The 20,014-nt window shown below is 30.2% G+C and overlaps 3 protein-coding genes across 3 annotated transcripts; 1 reads left to right on the top strand and 2 right to left on the bottom strand.

Moving 5' to 3' along the window:
* Nucleotides 1-437: 437 nt before the first annotated feature.
* Nucleotides 438-5,248, bottom strand: HELRODRAFT_167917 (hypothetical protein; the record flags this gene model as incomplete). Its single annotated transcript, XM_009013636.1, has 5 exons — nucleotides 438-579; nucleotides 1,570-1,717; nucleotides 1,793-1,997; nucleotides 3,898-4,087; nucleotides 5,211-5,248. 5 exons carry the CDS (start codon nucleotides 5,246-5,248, stop codon nucleotides 438-440), a joined length of 723 nt encoding a protein of 240 aa, XP_009011884.1.
* A 4,192-nt stretch (nucleotides 5,249-9,440) lies between these two features.
* On the top strand, nucleotides 9,441-15,949 carry HELRODRAFT_73100 (hypothetical protein; the record flags this gene model as incomplete). Its single annotated transcript, XM_009013635.1, has 13 exons — nucleotides 9,441-9,592; nucleotides 10,007-10,147; nucleotides 10,364-10,424; nucleotides 11,831-11,938; nucleotides 12,088-12,206; nucleotides 12,319-12,455; nucleotides 14,186-14,288; nucleotides 14,552-14,591; nucleotides 14,699-14,769; nucleotides 14,982-15,036; nucleotides 15,252-15,354; nucleotides 15,518-15,585; nucleotides 15,866-15,949. 13 exons carry the CDS (start codon nucleotides 9,441-9,443, stop codon nucleotides 15,947-15,949), a joined length of 1,242 nt encoding a protein of 413 aa, XP_009011883.1.
* Nucleotides 15,950-17,142: 1,193 nt separating this feature from the next.
* On the bottom strand, nucleotides 17,143-19,742 carry HELRODRAFT_167916 (hypothetical protein; the record flags this gene model as incomplete). Its single annotated transcript, XM_009013634.1, has 5 exons — nucleotides 17,143-17,403; nucleotides 17,660-17,780; nucleotides 18,026-18,232; nucleotides 18,358-18,495; nucleotides 19,603-19,742. 5 exons carry the CDS (start codon nucleotides 19,740-19,742, stop codon nucleotides 17,143-17,145), a joined length of 867 nt encoding a protein of 288 aa, XP_009011882.1.
* Nucleotides 19,743-20,014: the final 272 nt, after the last annotated feature.

The following is a 20,014-nucleotide window of genomic DNA, read 5'->3' as shown; positions in this document are numbered from 1 at the left end:
TGAAATTTCAGTTAATTATTCATCATAAGCAAGATTGAAAAATTAAATAGAAAATTAAGCAACTCTGAAAATGCTGTGACTTTTCTAAACAACTGTATATCTGATAGTATGAATCCTAAATATATATATATATATATACATATATATATGATAGAATGAACAATAATTTTAACACACAAATAGACATACATACACACAAATACAAAATATACAAATAACTGTTTGATAAATTTTATGTCGTACGATGACAAATGAAATAAACATTAAAACTGTTCGTCATTGTCTCTAATTTAGTGACATCTATTTTACTAGCACTATCCTTATGAATATTGATTATAATGTAAGTGAACGAATTATTACATCACAAACAAGAACATGAAAAACAATTTTTTTTAAATCAGTCAAAATTCAAAAAGTCAATCAAAACATAAGTCATGTCACGCTGGCTCTTGAAGCATCTCGTCTGAATCATCATTACCATTATTATTATCATCATTATTATCATCATTACCGTCATTATCATCATCATTATTATCATTATTTTCATGATCAATTTGCATTCGGAGAGATGAACGGAATCTGCATCAAAATATTAAAATTAAATTAATTAGATATTTATTCCATTTTTTATTCTGCCCATTTGTCATTGAATATGAATTTTAACATGAAAATAACACAGCTCATTGGTTGTTCAACGTTTAATTTCATATAAAGAAATGAATTTTGTAGTTATTTTATTCGTTTCTTCTGGGAAAAAAGTTTCATAATGAAAGTTAATAAACGTTTTTAAACAGTAAAATCAAATACAGCTCGACAACATTATTCTCCACGTATCTCCGTCGTCAACTAATATTTAGAAAAACAACTAGAATTTTAGTTGAGTTATCCATTTTTAGGTTGGACCGACCGATGTAAACGAAGTTTTCCATCCAATTTATTAATTAACCCAAAATTAGGCAAAACTTCTTCCTAGACAACATATAAATCTAATACTTTCTTTCCCTTATAAATTTACTAATATAATTTTTAGAGTAATCTTTTTAATGAAAAAAACCAGATGTGAGAATGAACTTAAACGATAAAGGACCCAAATATTAAAATATTTATATTATTCAAAATGCAAAGCAAAAAACACTAGAACAAAACATAAAATCAATTGAACGTGTTACACCCGACACATATAAATCGATTTTTTTAAATGTAATTTGCTGCATCAATCATGCATTCCGTGAGATAAATAAATGACTCAACCTAAGGAGAATAATATTTTCTAACTAAACACATAAAAAATTGCCAGAAGCAATTTAAATCAGGTCCAAGTAAAAAAAGTTCTTGCTTGCTCATCATTTCAACTCTCAAGTTAAAACATTGTCTTAAATTGAAGAAATTGAAACAGCCTTTTGACCATCTGAGCCAATTTAATAAAGAAACATGCTGGAGACATGCACCACAATTGAAAAACTTAAAAAACTTAACATTGATTGCAGAGAAGAAACATCTACATGAACTGGATAAAATAATGCATAAAACCTAATTTGAAAGATGACCACAAACAGCAAGCAGACTTACTTTCGCAGTGTTCTAGAATGAGGAAGGTGGAGGCCGTTGCTTCGAAGAAAATCATAGGCTTTTGGGCTGTACATGTGGAGAGTTGTGGCAAACAATTTCTGGTCTAAATTAAACTTCCTTTCGGTCTTGAACAAATCCAAAAATTTATCTGATAAATGAATATTTGAAGGAATTAATGTTAGATAATAATCATAATAATTGAATCATGTTGAATGTTACTCACTATCAAATCTCGTCAGTTTATCTGTCAACTCCTGATTCAGTGACTTCAATTCTTCAACCTTTTCTAGCAATAAGTTATATTTCTTACTCAATCGAAGTTCCCTTTTCACCGAATTTTTGTACTTCATATTTGCTTCCATAAGCCTCACCTGCGCTTTTTTATACTTCGTAATGAGCAGGGCGGGAGTTGTGCTGTATTTGTGGTCCTGGGCGTTGATATTAATATTGATTATAGTATCAAATATAATTGTGTTAAATATTAATGTTTGGGACATTTATGTAAAGAACAGTGGTGCATTATGTATTGGTATAATTTAATGAAGTAGGACCAAATCTCTCACAAGTGCAACAAATCCTTTTTGACTACAGGGAAACGGCAGATGAGACATTTCAAACTCCTTGCGAGGTATAAAACTTGTCCCACTAGCTATCTTTGTGAAAAAACAAAATGGCCACTATACATTTTTTTATTAAATTTTTTGCAATCTAAAAAAATCATTACAGGTGGGTTTAAAATTTCATGTTATATGCCTCCAGAGATAAAACAATTGAAGAATGTATGACGCTGTAACGTATAAATGTAAAATGATAAGTTAATAATTTATCAATCACGAAGCAACAACTGCCCTATATCTTAACTTATCAAAAATGATTTAATGGAATGAAATCAGAGATTGTAAATAGTGGAACTCTTGTTAATATTACTCACTCTGACAGTTAAGAAGAAATTTCTAAGTACTTTGTTTCAAATTAGTTAACAGCTGATATATAGATTATTATCACTACACAATGATGATAGTGGCAAGGATAATGACGATGATGCCACTGAAGGTGATAACAATTACTATTTTTTTAAATTATTACTTTTCAAAACTCACACCAAAAATAATTTTTTTAATACTATCTTCTAAAATTTTCCACATAACAAACCACTATTTTTTGCATCATATAAATTTTTGGTTATAATTTTAAAGATGAACTTTTTAGGAATACCAACCTTCACAGTCTAATGAAATTATGTGGTATAAATAGATCATTGAGTTCATTTATAGATTTGCATCATATTGCATTTGTTTTTATTTATTTATTTATTTTTTTTTATTATTCTTTAAAAATCAGGATCTGACAGACGCATTATTCGTGGAATGTGAATAACAAGATCTGACAGACGCATTATTCGTGGAATGTAAATAACAGTATAAATTTAACTGGAAGCACATGAAGGACTCTAATTTAAAATTTTGGAAAGTAGTTAAACTGTTAGGCAGCAGTTAAGAGCAAATATAAGCTGCTATTGTTAAATATAGTAAAAGAATGGTTAGCTACAATCTGTTTTATAAGTAGTCAGCACAACACTGAACAAAATACCAAGAACAAATCTAGAAACGTAAAATTATTACAAGAAAACACATTGAATATTAGAGTAAATTTTTACTTGCAACTGTAGCCGACTCGGTGATGATTCTTCAGCAGATGTTTGATTAACATCAACCCCATCTTGAATATGATTACAAGCTTCCTATGATACAAAATATATATGTCAGCTTCATTTTCAAAGAATATTAATATATTTGTGTACCAACACATTTTGTTTAACTTTAATATATCATCGATCAAAAGAACATGAACAAATCTGGATATGTTCAATTACTACAAGGAAAACACGATGTTTAATATGTATGGTAATAATGATTTAAATGAATGATGTTTTGAAGGATTGGATATCAAACATAGAGTAAATTTTTACTTGCAACTGTAGCCGACTCGGTGATGATTCTTCAGCAGATGCTTGATTAACATTAACCCCATTTTGAATATGATTACATGCTTCCTATGATAAAAAATATATATGTCATCTTCATTCTTAGAGAATATTAATACATTTGTTGACCAACACAAAAAATAATGATAATAAAAGTAAAAACTTTACTTTTGAACGTAATTGACTTGATAATGATTCCATATTCGTTTGATTTACAACTCTGCCTCGACCTTTCTAACATAAAAATACACATCACAATAATTATTTGACTTGTGAAACTATTTATTTCAATATAAACAACAAAAATATCAAGAACTAGGTATATATCTGCTTAGAATACTAACTATAAAACATGGGATAGCTATTTCCTTTAGAGTTTTTCTTTTAAAATTAGGCCCTATTGTATTGAAATCCTCATCACTGAAATGGTCACTGCACACCCGGGCATCTAAAGATGGATTCCAATTGGGATCATTTAATCCTATTCTGATGGAAGCTATCCATTTATTTTTCTTCTCTGGGTGTTTGGAGAACCTAGTTTCATAATGATATAAAAAAAAGCTAATAACAAGTAAGCAGTGCTGCTGTATATACTTTTTTTGTTATAAATTATAATTGATCAACTTCATTTTTGAAAGTAGAAAACAAATCTAATTAAATCTTCATTCATAAGGATAATCTCAATGTGAAAATAAAATCTATAGAAATAGACAATAGAGCAAACATTAATTAAATGAATTTATAAAACATTCCATTAATCAGTTGAGCCAGAGATCCGCCCTGGTAATTAAGTATATATGCCTCAACTGGAAATGCCAAAATTGGAAAAGTTTACTGTCTTGACTACATTGCTAACATTAACTAACAGGCACTAACAGTTAATTTAAAGGAAAGGCTGGTAATTACAACTATGTTCATAAATTTATATAGTGTATTTTAAAAACTTATATATACATAGATAAATACATTTTATTTAGAAATATAAAGCCCATTCATAAGTTTGACTCAATAATTATGTTTATAGCATATCAACGGCGATGCAGTCAAAAAGGTATAATGATGTCTTTATTGTAAGTAGGTGTAAGTAAATTATTAAATAAAACTAACAGGTCTTTCACTCAGGGCGGTTCTCTGACTTAATCAGACCGATTTTTTCTTAACAGACAACGAACCGATGAAAAGATAATCCTGAAGAAACCCTATTTCTACAGGTGGGTATACAACAGACAAACATCTTCTTAAAAAAGGCACGTCTTTTATATGTTATATTTTTTTTATTGACTCAATATTATTGATGACAACAGATGAATATGATACACTTTTTCTTTCAATTAATAATAATGTATTATATTTTATTACAATAGCTTCTCGCTGTAAGTAAGTGCCAACTGTAATAAAAATTAAAATAATTAATATTACTACAACTATTTAATTTCAATCAATGACTTATAACTAGAGATCTACTGAATATTCAGTTAAAAAATTTCAGGGTTCAGCTTTGCTTTGGTCATTTCCAAAGCAAAGGCTGAATAACTGCAAAATATTTCAACTTTTTCTTTTAACTGGAATTCAACTTTTTAAAAAATTGTACAAGAGGTGGTATAGCTGTTTTCTCTATCCGATTCCAATCTGATATTTTCATTTGGATGTCATCCACCTGACCTTCACTATTCTATTTAAGAACTGAATAGCCATCAATTCAATTATTTAATACACTAAAAAACATACTCTTTATTTTTATTATAAATTATTAATTAATAGTAATAAATTACTTACATTTATATATTAGTAGGTTCTATTTTAAGATTTGATTTGCTAAAAATACATTCTATGATTCTATAGAATAGAAACTATTATAATGTTATATTATATTATAAATTATAGATACTTAGATAGCTATACGTCTGTTAGAACACTCCCTGAAAATTGTCGAAAAAATCATTGAGAGAAGATTAACGTCGTGCATCACAATCGGAAATAATCAATTTGGTTTTCTAGCTGGGAAATCAACAATTGATACAATTCACATGCTTCGGCAACTGCAAAAGAAGTACCTCGCAAAGCATCAACAATTATCACACATTTTTGTAGACCTTGAAAAAGCATATGATCGAGTTCCCCGTGAAGCAATCAGGTGGAGTCTACGTCGACAACTTATTCCAGAATATCTTGTTCGACTTGTGATGGAAATGTATACGAATACTAAGACTCTTGTCAGCACAAACGATTGGAAACATAGATGCATTTGACATCGGCGTTTGAGTTCACCAAGGCTCGATTCTCAGTCCACTGTTATTTATAACTGTGATGGAAGAAATCACAAAACCGATACGCACTGGTGACATTTGGAATCTAGTATATGCTGATGATATCGTTTTAACAGCCACGTCTGAGCAGAATGCAGCACAGATGTTTGAAGATTGGAACACCAGACTCGCCGATCATGGATTCAAAGTCAACATCAGCAAAACCAAAGCAATGAACACTGGTGAACCCATCCAATCCACAGCAACTGAACGATGGCCCTGTTCAGTTTGTTAAGCTGGTGTAGGTAACAATTCAATCAAGTGTCAGCAGTGTAACCAGTGGTGTCACAAACGTTGTTCAAAAATAATTGGTACTTTATCTAAAATGTCCAATTTTGTTCGTCCTGCTTGCATCAATCCACCACAACAAATTCGAAATAGCACTGTTTTTGAAGCCATTAAAATAGAGAAAGTCACATCGTTTCAATATCTAGGGAATGTTCTGGATTGTACTGGAACAGCTGAAGCTGCCGTTCGAGCACGCATATGTGCAGCCTGGAATAAATGGCATCTCCTTGCTTCTATATTGATGCGGCATGACATCCCACTACCACTACGATCAAGACTTTATAAATCTGTGATACATCCGGTGTTGTTATATGGTGCAGAAACATGGCCAATGACAACCAAACTGGAACAACAACTTCAACGAACCGACATGAAAATGTTCCGATGGATGCAACGAATTAGTCTGAAGAACCACATCAAATCTACCGAAATCCTGCGTCGCACTGGTTTAGATGATATAAAGGACGAATGCCGGCAACACCGTCTACGCTGGTTTGGTCATGTCAAATGAAGTGGAAACAGTGCCATAACTTCTCTTGCAGATGTTGAAATACCTGGCACACGTCCCAAAGGCCGTCCAAAGAAGTCCTGGTCGCAAACAATCGAGCAAGACATGAAAGCTCTAAATTTAAATGAAATGGATACAACTGATCGTCTAATTTGGCACAAAAAGTTGATGGCAAAGAAAACAACGTCCTAACTCGAGAAACCGGGTCTCTGGACGCAAAACGAAGATTGATTGATACTTAGATAGCTATGTTGTTCAGTTCAGTATATCTATATCTTTATATTATATATAATCTAACTAAAGTCCATCTATCTTTCTCTAAATCTAATCTAATCCATAATATAATTTTCTAATGATTAATAATCAAAAAATTAAATTAAATTAAATTAATAAAAATATTAGATTAAATAATAAAAGGAATATTATTATAAAAATAACTATTAAAAAATAAAATTATTTTTTATTAATTATTGATTATTCTTATAATAATTTATTAATTAATTATTTAATTAATAATTAAATTTATTATAATTATAATATTTTATAATTTATAATTTATTATGGTGGTGGTATGAAATATGAATGAAATAAACAATTAAAAAATGAAATAAATAATTAAAACTTTTATATTAATTTATTATCTTTTCATAGTTTAAATAATATAAATTTATATTACTGATCCAGAGACTAACGAAGCGATTATTAACTCCTTAGCAATTACAAATTATCGCCCATCCAAACAAATGGCGGCCCCAGAGCGGATCCAACGGAGCAGCAAGTGGTATTCGCTAAAATTACTTTGGTTTATATGAAATTTTAAAAAAATAGATACAACGACAAAACAATATGGAGTGCCGAATCAGTTTTAAATAATGGGATAGAATAAACAGCTCTAGTTACAGTATGTATTTGTTTTTTTTTTCAGTATAAATTAATTATTATTTTCATAAATTTATTTAAATGACGTTTATGTAAATATATTTGATGCTTATTGGATAAATAACTTCATACAACTACAGTATATAAATTGAAATGCACTCAAACCTGAATGTTGACCGGGACGGTGTAGCGTTTACGTCATCATAATTTTTTATGGAGGTTCTTTCATTTCATTGAATAAAAAATGAAAATTAAATAGTTGACCTATAGGTGTTTACGTTATTATGTTCTATTTGTTAACTCTTGCCAACATCCTGCAGCGTCTAAACAATTAGCAAATATCAGTAACCATTTAATCAAATCTATTCCGCAGGCCCGATAAAAGATGCTCAAGCTATTTCTTTTGGTTTAATTAGGTGTATTATTGATGTGAACAATTGGTTAAATTTGGTTAAATAATGGTTTAATCGTTTGAAGCTTAACCCAGACAAGACAGAGTTGACATGGTTTGGTTCTAAAAAAAAGTTTTATCTGCACTAGGAGGTATTACATATAATATGTTGGGTAATAGGTTGATCTCGGCTGACAAGGTCAAAAACTTGGGTGTGATGTTTGACAGTGCTATGATGATGTGGCCTCAGGTCGCGAAACTCAATGCTATTTGCTTTCTTCAGCTACGAAAATTGTGTCTGGTCTTCCAGTTGACATTTTTACTAGCCTAGTGGTGACGTTTGTACTGTCTGGATTAGACTATTGCAATTCATTGCTGTATTGTGCTGGTGTAGGGGTAGCAAATTAAGTTCAACGAACCCAGAATGCTGCCGCCAGATTGGTCATTGGTCTAAGTAGACGTGATCACATTACAAAGTGGTTGGAAAGTCTCCATTGGCTACCGATCAAAAAACGATTAAGATTTAAGATGGCCGAGGTGGCTCATGTTTGCGTACATGGTGGCAGCCCAGAATATCTGAAGGAGGTTTTTTGCAAAAGAACTGAAGTTGATGTGGGACATGCATTGCGTTCGGTTTCGTCAGAAATGATGGTAATTCCTAGGACCAGGATAAAACTGGGTGATAGATATGTACAGGTTGCTCTGCCCAAGGTATAGAATGATCTTCCAACAAGATTGAAACAAATTGTTCCAGAAAAGATTTCAGAAGAGAGTTAAAAAGTTATTTGTTCAACAAAGCATTTAATCTCAGTAGTACTATCCTCTGAGGAATGTCAATAGAGTGAATAACATAATAATAATAATAATAATAATAATAATAATAATAATAATAATAATAATAATAATAATAATAATAATAACAATAATAACAATAATAATAATAATAACAACAACAACAACAATGATAATAATAATAAATAATAATAATAATACAAATAGTAATAAATAATAATAATAATAATAATAATAACATCATTGCTACAATGATGTTTTCAAGTATTTTTCCTCAAGTACAAGTACTCAAATCCCAAGTAAAAGTATTGATTAATTTTCTTCGAGTACAAGAACAAATACCGACTCATCAAACACTAGTAATATAGTTCTATATCATACTCAAGTACAAGTACTATAGTTCAAGTACAAGTACTTTTATCTTACCCGCCCCACCAGCACCTACATTGCCTTGCGCTCCAACTTAATAATAATAATGTAAAACTTAATTAAAAACTTACCTTTTGATACACTTACATCGTTCCTATAATTAATATATATATACTGCATATATCTTTGTCGTATTATATATTTATATACATATAATTAATATATATATATATTTACTTTATATATAAGTAAAGTATCACGTCTATTGTATCGTTGCCATGTTAATACGTGTGCGTGTGTTATTTACAAAATTGATGGGTCACCATCAACTTCGTCGTTTTTAGAGGTTAAATTATGACAATATTTGTTGTAGGTTTCTGGATCGTTACGTTTTTATGTACTTTAATATTTTTGCTAACTAAAAACTCATTCAGCAGCAATCATGATAAGAATTTCAGCAGGTTTCAACACATCTACCTGTTGGTATATTTGTTTGCCACAGGTAAGTAAATTAAGTTTTATTAGTAAGACTGTGCAAAGAGTAAGTTGTAATTGTAAGAGTCTCTCTCCTTTCTCTTAATTTTTAATTACTTATCATACTGCATAGCACTGATTTAATATTTTTATCCTTCATACTATTGAAAAGTTTAAGTTACTATTCAAAACCCCTATGTCTATCTACTACTAGTTTAGCAAGACTAATATCGGTTGTTTTGTTGAGTTAACAAGGCTCACTTGCTTCTATCATCATATTTAATCATTTCCAGATTTTTTTAAATTAGCTCATTCAGGTCTTTTTTTATTATCTTAATTATCTTACACATATTTAAAAATTTGTATATTAATGAAATTTATATTTGAGCTTGGCATATATAAAAATATTTTGAGTTTATTTCAATTTCTCTTAAAATAAAAGCAAGTGATTGGATTCAAGGACCTTACATTTATGCTCTGTACAGACACTATGGATTTTCATCCCAGGAAATAGATCGGCTGTTTGTGGCTGGGTATGGGTCGAGTATGGTCTTTGGGACTTTTGTCGGGTCGTTGGCTGATAGATTGTGAGTTTTGAATTAATTACAAAAGTCTTCTTTTTCATTTAAATAAATAATATATTATTTTTCTTATATATATATTTATAATATAACTACTTTTATAATTAGTCTCATTAAAATAATTTCACAAGCATGTAATAGCAATTTAATAGCATGCTGAAAATAACTCGTTTTTAAGAAATTAAAATCATAATTATTTTATTTTATGTGAATCTTTATTAGTGGTAGAAAGAAAAATTGCCTTCTTTATGCATTTTTGTACAGCTTATCTTGCATTACAAAAGTGAGTGTTTACTGTTTGTGTAATTATGTTCTTCTGTTCTTATACTGTTGTTATTAAATTATTATAGTAAATATTCTTATTTTGTTACTTATTGTTTTCAGATATATAGTATGACGTAAAAAATAGTGGGTGCATGCAAGCCTTCATGTTCATTTCTATCTTAATATATAAATATTTCAACTTAATTATATTATTGCTACGTCTGAAACTGAATGTCAATGAACATTTATTTTAACTAACAAACAAACAAACAAATAAATAAAATGCATGTAACAAAATGATAAAATTTGTACTTTGAAAAGTCAAATTAAGGCTGCATAAATTATGATGAATGGAATAATTAATTAATTATTCATTGCTACTTTGTCTATGTAATTGTACATAACTATAAATAACTAATCAAATAATTGAAGTAATTAGACTATAATTAAATGAATGAATAATGAATATTTTAAATAAATAAGTGACCATCCTCTGATGTGAACATGTTCAAGCTAAAAACTTTCATTAACAGTAAGATGTTGTTCCTGCACTTCCTTAGATGTCCAGTAGGAGCTCTAGGTGAGCCCTGAGCCAGTTTGCCATTGCGACCGGGTTCTTCCATAAATCTATGACTTTGAGATGAGGGGGTTCCTGGAACAGCTAAACAGTTTGGGACATCGTCTGGATGTTAATCTCAAAAAGGGCAGATAACGTTGTACCCACTATCTATTTTTGCCCTGAAGCTCTAAAGGAGAGTGCTATGGCCAGAAAGGAGTTGGACAAAGGTCCGTCTGATTGCCCTGGGCCGACATTTTTCTGATTTGTCTATTTTCGGTGGTGGTGGTAGCGATCCATTAAGCAGCACCGGTGCTAAATACGATTCTGAAGCGGTTTTGGCTGCATTGCTATGGAGAATGAATGATGCTGCTTTTAGGGAAACTTTGTTGATGGTGTCGGGTAACGCTTCTCTTGCCGTCTGGGACTATTTTAAGCTGAGGGTGCTCTTCATGTTAGGGTGGGGTTGTACCTGAGTTGTTATAGTGCGACACTGGGGGCTTGGGCTGTGGTATTTTAGTAGAAATCTGGAGGAGAGAAGTTCTGTGTGCTGCTTCACTGATGGCATTTGGCATTTCGAGTGCAGGTGCTGTTCTGATGTGATGATATTAGAAATAGTGCCATCAATTCGGAGATTGCCCTAACTTTTTCAGCTGTATTTGATTCGACATCCTGATGGTTCCATTGCTGTTGTGCATATTGTTGTTGCTCAACTTTGGTCATTCATTATTTTTAAAAAGCCATTATCTTGTTTTTTTAATTAATCACTTATAATAAATAATAGTATTTTTCGAAATATGAATAATATTGTTCAGCGTAATTATGTATTTTAAATATATTACACATTTTATAATTTTTTTATTTCAAAGCACATTCCAAGTTTTTCAGTCTTGTTTATTGGTCGAATTATTAGCGGAATAGCCACTTCTATATTGTGCAGTGCGTTTGAATCCTGGCTCATATGTGAGCATAACAAGGTAAGCACCCATCAGCCCTTATTTTAAAATGTAACTTTTTTTATTAGACTGTTTAATAATGTGTACAATTATTATCAATCATATTCAAAGCATCAATTTAGTTAGACGTCCTGATGGAAATTACCAATGTGATTACATAATACCAACAGAACAACTATCCCATGAATATGTTGTCGCCTGTTTTTTCAAGGGTCGTCATTGGAAATTCATTGGTGGCAATTGCATCTGGAATTGTTGCTCAGTTCTCTGTTGACTATTTCGGCTATGTGTAGGCCTTTTTATTTGATATCACGTTATCAAATATTTAAATACAGAGTTTTTTCTTTGATTTGATGCTTATTTGATAAAATATTTATTAAAATTGTCCAAAAACATTTCAGGGCTCCATATGATATAGCAATAATTATATTGACGATAATGTCAATACTCATATTCATCCTATGGGATGAAAATTATGGTGATGAGAAAATAAACTATTTTGTGTCTTTCCAAAATGCCTTTCGTGCCATCAAAATAGGTCAGAATTTTTCCCATCTTTCAAACTGATTAACATTATGGCTGGATTTAATGTTTCACTAAATAAGTTGTTAATTGTGCAGGACTGCAAGATCATAAATGAAATTTGTTTTTTCGTCTATGATTTTAATATTTAATATTTTATTTATTCATCAATTCAAACAATTGTAAGAAATGAAAATGATACGGAGATCAGAAAAGAAAAGATCTTATGATAGACCACCGTTAAACAGAAAAATTTCATTTAAAATAAAGAAATAGACATTAATACAAACAGAAATTTAAAATTAAACTTGCGTACAGGCTACAAAAAATATTGACAATATAATGGATTGAAGCAGCATAAAAACATTTACACGTAGTCCAGCGAATAAACCAATAAAAATTCGTTATTGACAAAGTATGAATACAGTAGACAAAGAATACAGTTCAATGATTTTATGATGATCGTGTCCACATACAAACACGAGCTTATACATGTTTACATATAAACACATTAATACACATGCACACATATGCGCACATACACACACATTTATACATTCCTAATCCTATAACAACATATATATAACACACATATATGTATAATAACATAGCATACCTAAATAGTGATATCATGTGTACAGGCTTAAAGAAAAGTTTTACAATGATGTTTGAAACAACCCCGTTTGGAGAGAAGTGGTAGATTGTGGCAGAAGTTTAAACCAAATTTTAGGCGCCATAATAAAAATGCTATCATTTAGAATTTTTAATCTGCTAAAGGGAATAATGTAAGGAATAAAATGCCGGGTGAAGTTAAAACAATCCGAAGGTTTATGTATTAAAAAATTAGAAAAGTTAGAAGGTAATCGGTTATTCATAAATTTATACATGAAAAGGGATGCATTAAGAATAAATAATTGAAATATGGTTAGCACGTTTAAAGAGAAAAAGTAATCATCAACATGGTCAGTTTGTTTAAGATAATATATAAGTTTGATAAATCTTTTTTGCAACTTAAATAATTTTAAAATATGAGTTTTTGGAGAGTGACCCTAAATAATATTACAATACGAAAGATGAGGGAAAATAAAAGCGTAGTACAATTGTAGAAACGTAGGAATATTAAGCTTATGCCTAATTTTGTAATACAATTCCAGTGTTTTGCTAATTCGAGACGTCAGCGAATCAATATTTTCAGCCCACGAAAAATTATCAGAAACAACGAGACCCAATAATTTGGCACTGGTTTTCCTTTCAATTTATTTAACAACTTTAATATAATTAATGAATCGAGAATGTTGCCTGTATCATAGACTGTTAATTTAAAACACTCGCTCTCACTCACTCTCACTCACTCACTCACTCACTCACTCACTCACTCACTCACTCACTCACTCACTCACTCATAATAATTGCTAACTTCTTTTTTGCATTCAATCTCAGAATGACTCACAATGAAACATTTGAAAATATTCAATGCATGCATATCATAGTAAGGTTTTGTAGAACTATAAAAATGTTGCTTGTCACAAAAAACTGAATTTCATTAAGTTTTGGATAGCACACTTATCTCTATAAAATTATCACCTTTTTGATCTAGGCATAATTTTATGATCAAAATGTAAAGAATTAGAAGGTAAACATATTCAATTGGTTTTAGAAGTAAAAAAAACTGGACAACTTGACTGGCTTTCACTTTGCAAAATTTCCTTAAATAAATTAATTGATTATTTATTATAAAATTGTCAGATGCGAAAATTTGTTATTTGGGTTTGGTGCAATCTCTTTTTGAAGGATCCATGTATACATTTGTGTTGAAGTGGACGCCTTTTCTTACGATTCAACATCCTCAGTCAGATGATCTTGAAAATAGTGATTCACTCGTCAATCTGATCACAAATTTCGTTTTAAATCACTCCAACGTTGTTTTTCTTAATGATACTGGTTCTCAAGTTTTCAACAGTGATCTTGGCAATCTTCAGACAATGGGTTATTCAACGAGTCAGTTTTATTTATTTCTATTCATTTTGTTTAATATCTGGAGCTTTGTGGTTGTACTTAACAAATTGACCAAACAGATGACGCCGGGACAGGTGATTATAAAGATGGTCACAGAGGTCAAATACCACACGGTTTCATTTTTGCAGCATTCATGGTGCGTTTTTATTTAAATAGATTATTTAGGTTTGTGTGAAGAAATAAATATTGTTATTAAGTAACATTTTAATTACATCAAATTATCTTACATTATAAAACTATAAGGTTTCCATAATGACTGGTTCCTCGCTCTTCCGAGTTTTGTCATCTCATTTCAAAGTTGAGTCTTTCCTAAGGTGATTTATAAAATTTTTATCCACACATCAATTTCTTATTCTTTTTTGCTGTATCGTTTGTCTTTGCTCAGTCAGCTCATTCAGTTTTTTCTCATTATTTAGGGTTTTATTCTTTATTTTCTAACAGACCACTAATTGTCGATTCATTAATTTGACGTGGGATATATTTTGATGTCCTCATATAATGACGGTTGTTTATAATTTTTTTTAAGATTTGTCTTGTTGTTGTCAGCCTTCTGCTTGTCTGTTCCCATCTTATTACCGCAGGTGAGTACCTTAGTTCAAAGTCTCATCTCAAAGTTCTACGATTAATTGTATTTTTTTTTGTAATATTATTTTCAGTTTTTTTTGTTTTAATTGAATTTATCAAATAAATTTTCGAGTATTTAACATTTCGCCAAACGATTTATAGATCTTTAGATCTTGTTATTTTAATTTCACTTGTGTCATTCTTATAAAAACTAAGTTATTAAATTGATCAGAATCAGTTGATGGTATACATCAGCTTCATTTTGTTTGAATTATGCGTTGGAATTTTTTGGCCATCGATGTCCATGATGAGAGGCAGATACCTGCCTGAAACAAGTCAGTTGTCTTTTTTTATCGACCCATATAATCGTTCTTATGACTTCCGAAAATTGCCGAAAATGTGAATCAAAGTTATTGTTTGTTTTAAAAATAAATTTTAGATAATGCTTTTTTAAAATTTTGGTTGTTTCCATTTTGCTATGTTTGATTTACTAAACAGACAGAGCAGCAATTATGAACATATTCAGGGTTCCTTTGAATTTTTTTGTCGTGGTTACTCTATTACAGGTATGACGATGTTATATAGACAACTTTTTCAAATTAAATTCGTTTGATTAAAATATTGATATCACTATAAGTGTATAGATCGAACTTCAGCAATCATTTGATTAGAGTTAAGTGGCCCTAGCAATGTTCTTTCATGATAAATCCGACAACTAAACCAGAATAATGAACTAAAATAAAATATAGTTTTTTCATGTCATTTTACAAACACATTTTTTGGTCTCATTTTTTAATCACGAATTAATTAATTTCGTTAAACACTAAACTATTAAATGTCTTGCAGAATTTTCCCATAAACGTAGTATTTTCGTGTTGCGTAGTTTTCTTGACTCTTGCAGCGTTTTTCCAGGATCGAATGTACAGGTAATAATTGTCCTTTTGCAAATTTTTTAAATAAATGTTCACTTTTCTGTTGTGTTTTGTGCTTCACTAAAAAAAGATGATGCGTTTTAAATAAGGTCGCCTCATTTTATCTGAATATTATTCTTTTAACATGAAAAGCAGATGTTCAAATGATTCGACAAAATCAGCCAACAAACTGGTGATGCCGACGTGAAGTGACTACATGAGGTGATCATCTGCAAACCATTAATTAGACTTACTATAAATATTCTGTTCACATATTTTGCACTTTCACTCGAATTGTAATTGTAAAACGTATTGCCCCAAGACGTTATTGTATTAAAAGCATTCATAATTCCAGTGTTTCTTTTTAGAAAATTTTATTTCGTTTTTATATTTAATTATTTTTAGGTCGCCTTGTCTTTTTTACGTTCTAAATCTTCTAAAACTCGTATTTTGAGTTATGCTAACAGATTTCTTAACGGTGTAAACGTTGTTATAAAATATATTATACAAATAATGTTTTAGCATGTATCATGTCTTTCAAACATTCCATTTAAATGTTTAACTTATTAACATCGCATAGAAAATTACAAATAAATTATGAATCATAAATGAAAATGAATCGTAATGTTTGAAACACAATGTATTTTTAAAAACCCGATTAAATTAACAAAATCATTTTAATATAAAATTTGAAATAGAGCGATTGGTAAAATACACATATAATAATTTCTTAATATGTACATATGGGTGATGAATTATTTACAGGTCACTTCAGCCAATTGTAACAACTTTTTTTAAACAACCGTAGTTCGGGAAAGCTTTAAAAATCACTTAAAATAAGTAAATGAGACACCAAATTACGTTTTGAAAATCTGCAAAAGCGTGAAAATAGTTAAAGACATGAACTTAAATTTTAGCACATTAACAAGTGACAAATTAACTTATTTTTGTTATAAAAGCTGAAGTCAAATGAGCTTAAACGGTAAAAAGTTTATTTCCACATTGAGAATAGATCATGTGAATCACATACACGTTATAAATTGATAAAATGAAAACAACATTGCGTTGAAGGACGCTATTCTATACAATTAAAAAATCATAGAAAAATTTTAATTAAAATCGACACACAATTCTTCTTGGTTGATTGCGGAAAACAAAAGATCAATATAAAAGTGTTCAAAAAACTGATAGTTAAAAACTACAGCATCAACATTAAATATTAAGAGATGTTTCCAGGAGCTCGTCATCATCTTTATTAACACTAGTGGTACATGAAGTTTGAGAACCATTTCCACAGTTGGTTGATAACGTAAGGCCAATAAGTTTGTTGTAGTGGGCTGCATTCGTGATACTCACAAAATCCGGACTATTCACACCGTTCTGGGATTTAGCTCTAGTCGAATCCTTTTCATCACAATTATTTTTAATAGTTTTCAAACTCTGTTCATAGACCAGACTAAATTCGTTCATCACCTTTTTAATAAATAAAAAATATCATTTCAATTATTTTTATGGAAAAATATTTAAAACCATCAGTAAACAGAGTTTAAAAATTAATTATTTTAAAAATCAGTTTGAAAATGAATATAAATTTGTTCCAGTCTGGGTAGCTATCTGTAAAGATGTCATAGGCTACGTGGAACAATTAAAAATTGCGGTGGTTAACTGAATGCAAATTAATTAAACTATAAAAAAAGAAAAATATCAGCAATCTGATAATGGTAGATACTTTCAAGTGCTCTTCAAGATCTGCAAGAAGCTGGTCCACCCAGTCAAGTACATTGAGTAGCTGGCATGATGACTTTGCAAGCATTACAAGATGATTCACAGATAGGACCAATGAGGAACATCTTGAAATAACGTTTTTACAATATTCTTTTGTGCAATTATGTAAAGCTATTGCTTGGATGAATGTTATTTTATACAGTTATAAAAAGTTTCTGTTCTTATTCAAACATAAAAGAATCTATTAAAAGCATGCAAAATTTTAATAAGAAGAAACTGCAACGGTTCCTCAAGAAATGTAAAATGTTTTTGATATTCCATAAAATGTGAAAAAAAATGATGAGTATCAAACAAGATGAACTCAAAAAACCTAGCTTCAAAAAGTCTGGGATCAAGAGGTGGATACATAGATTGAACAACATCATCTACCCTTGACCCAATTCTTTTGGCAATAGACACCAAATCAGTTAACGTTTCAGGATTCTGTAGTTTGCCTTGTTGCACTGTGATTGGAATGATCTTTGATGCCAGCAAGTGAGCAATTTTTAGTATTCCTAAGCAATGAGGCACTAGATCTCTGTGTAAATTTCATCAATATTATATTACAAAATTTAAAAGACATATATGTTGTCAAAAGGAATTTCCTCTTTGATTTGGTAATATAAATTACTGATTGATCAGTGTAAGACACAAAACACTAACATAGCACCACTGGCCCATTCCTCATTAGAATATATTTTATCATTTGGATCCATGACTTCGTTAACCTCACCTAGTTCAACTTCATTATTGTTCTCGTTGCAACATGTTTCCATGTTTTCCACAAGGTTCTCCATTTGACTGTAAAAAATTATTGAAGATTATTTCAAACATCTTTTCATAAAAAATATTTCAATTCCGAAAACAAAAACTATAACAAAGTCATAGAATAGAAACATGTTCCAGTCTTTAAAAACTTATATCTTTGAAATCACTCATCATGGAACAAAAAATAAAATTGATCCAGAGTTAAACAATAAATTTCATTTATGTAATATTGCATTATATTATGCCATGTTTTCGACAAATTTCCAAAATTTTTTTTTACAATTTTGGTATCTGAAATAGTGAAAAAATGAGTAAGACAATAAATTAAGGAATCAAAAAACCCCATTTATCTGGTAATTATATGCCAATTTTGTTGGCACATTTGACTGCAAATCAGTCCATGAACTTAAAAATTAATTCATTTGTGTTTGATTAAAAAATAAAATAGAATAATTATGTCTATTTTATGTAATGTATGCACAAAGATTTTATTCTATTGCAATAAATTATATAGTGCATGTATTTGTTGCCAGTGGGATCTAGTGGGGGATGTCAGGAGCAATGGCTATTCCTGTTGTGAACAATTTTTTAATAAAAGTCAGAAAAATGATCATTTTATGAGCAAATTCAACCAAAAATTAAATGTGATAAGCAAGATAAAGGTTGTCAGCAACATTACCACATATTCTGCCCCCCTTATAAAAATTTAAACATTTTTTGCCTCCGCCAAAGTTGCCTAGATTCGCCACTGTTTGTTTCTATATAAAACTTCTGAGCGCAGATTGGTGTTAAGCACTTAATTTAATCAAATTGTATAATAATGTATTTATTTTGTATAGCACACATGTATAATCTATAATGTATAATAATCGTATATTATATAATTTATAATATAACAGCACATAGCAGCTAATCAATAGCTAATCTAATATAAAATTAAATTCATTGGTTAGCCTATTCTATTGGCATTAGTTGTTAGTTAGGTTTGTTCACATTCAAATCAAGCTTTGTTGAAATTTGCCTACACAGACCTTTAATAATTTTAATTTTTTAAGTAACTGAAGAAATAATTTAATAAAAACAGTGGAGATAGAATATAGCTTGACAAAAAAGGAGAAAGAAGAGGATTTCAAACTTAACCTGTTTTCGTGTTGATAGTACCCCACGATATCATTGAACGGTTTGCACAGTTTTTTTCTCAGAATAATTATCAAAGCAATCAGTGCACCGAAAAATATAGCACTCAAGATGCTAATGGCAACAATAGAGGTTGGATTCATGTTCACTAATTCAGTAAGTTAGTTGGTCACTGACGCCTGATCATGAAATCAATAAACTTTAAACAGCAGGCTACGTATCAACACTGATTCGGAATGACGTTCAAGCGAAATACTCGCATTTAAAATACAAAACGTAAACAAACAAACAAAATTTCTTTCCTTTATTTATAGTTTATTTATGTGTAAACCAAGCTCCACAAGCTACAACACAGTGCTGCTAACTACCAAAGCATCATGGAACAATGATGTTATGAAGAAGCGCATTCAAATGT

Source organism: Helobdella robusta (genome assembly GCF_000326865.2).
Source record: "Helobdella robusta unplaced genomic scaffold HELROscaffold_12, whole genome shotgun sequence".
Classification (NCBI taxonomy): domain Eukaryota; kingdom Metazoa; phylum Annelida; class Clitellata; order Rhynchobdellida; family Glossiphoniidae; genus Helobdella; species Helobdella robusta.
Note: the sequence above shows the minus strand (reverse complement) of the source record. Positions and strands in the feature narration are given on the sequence as shown.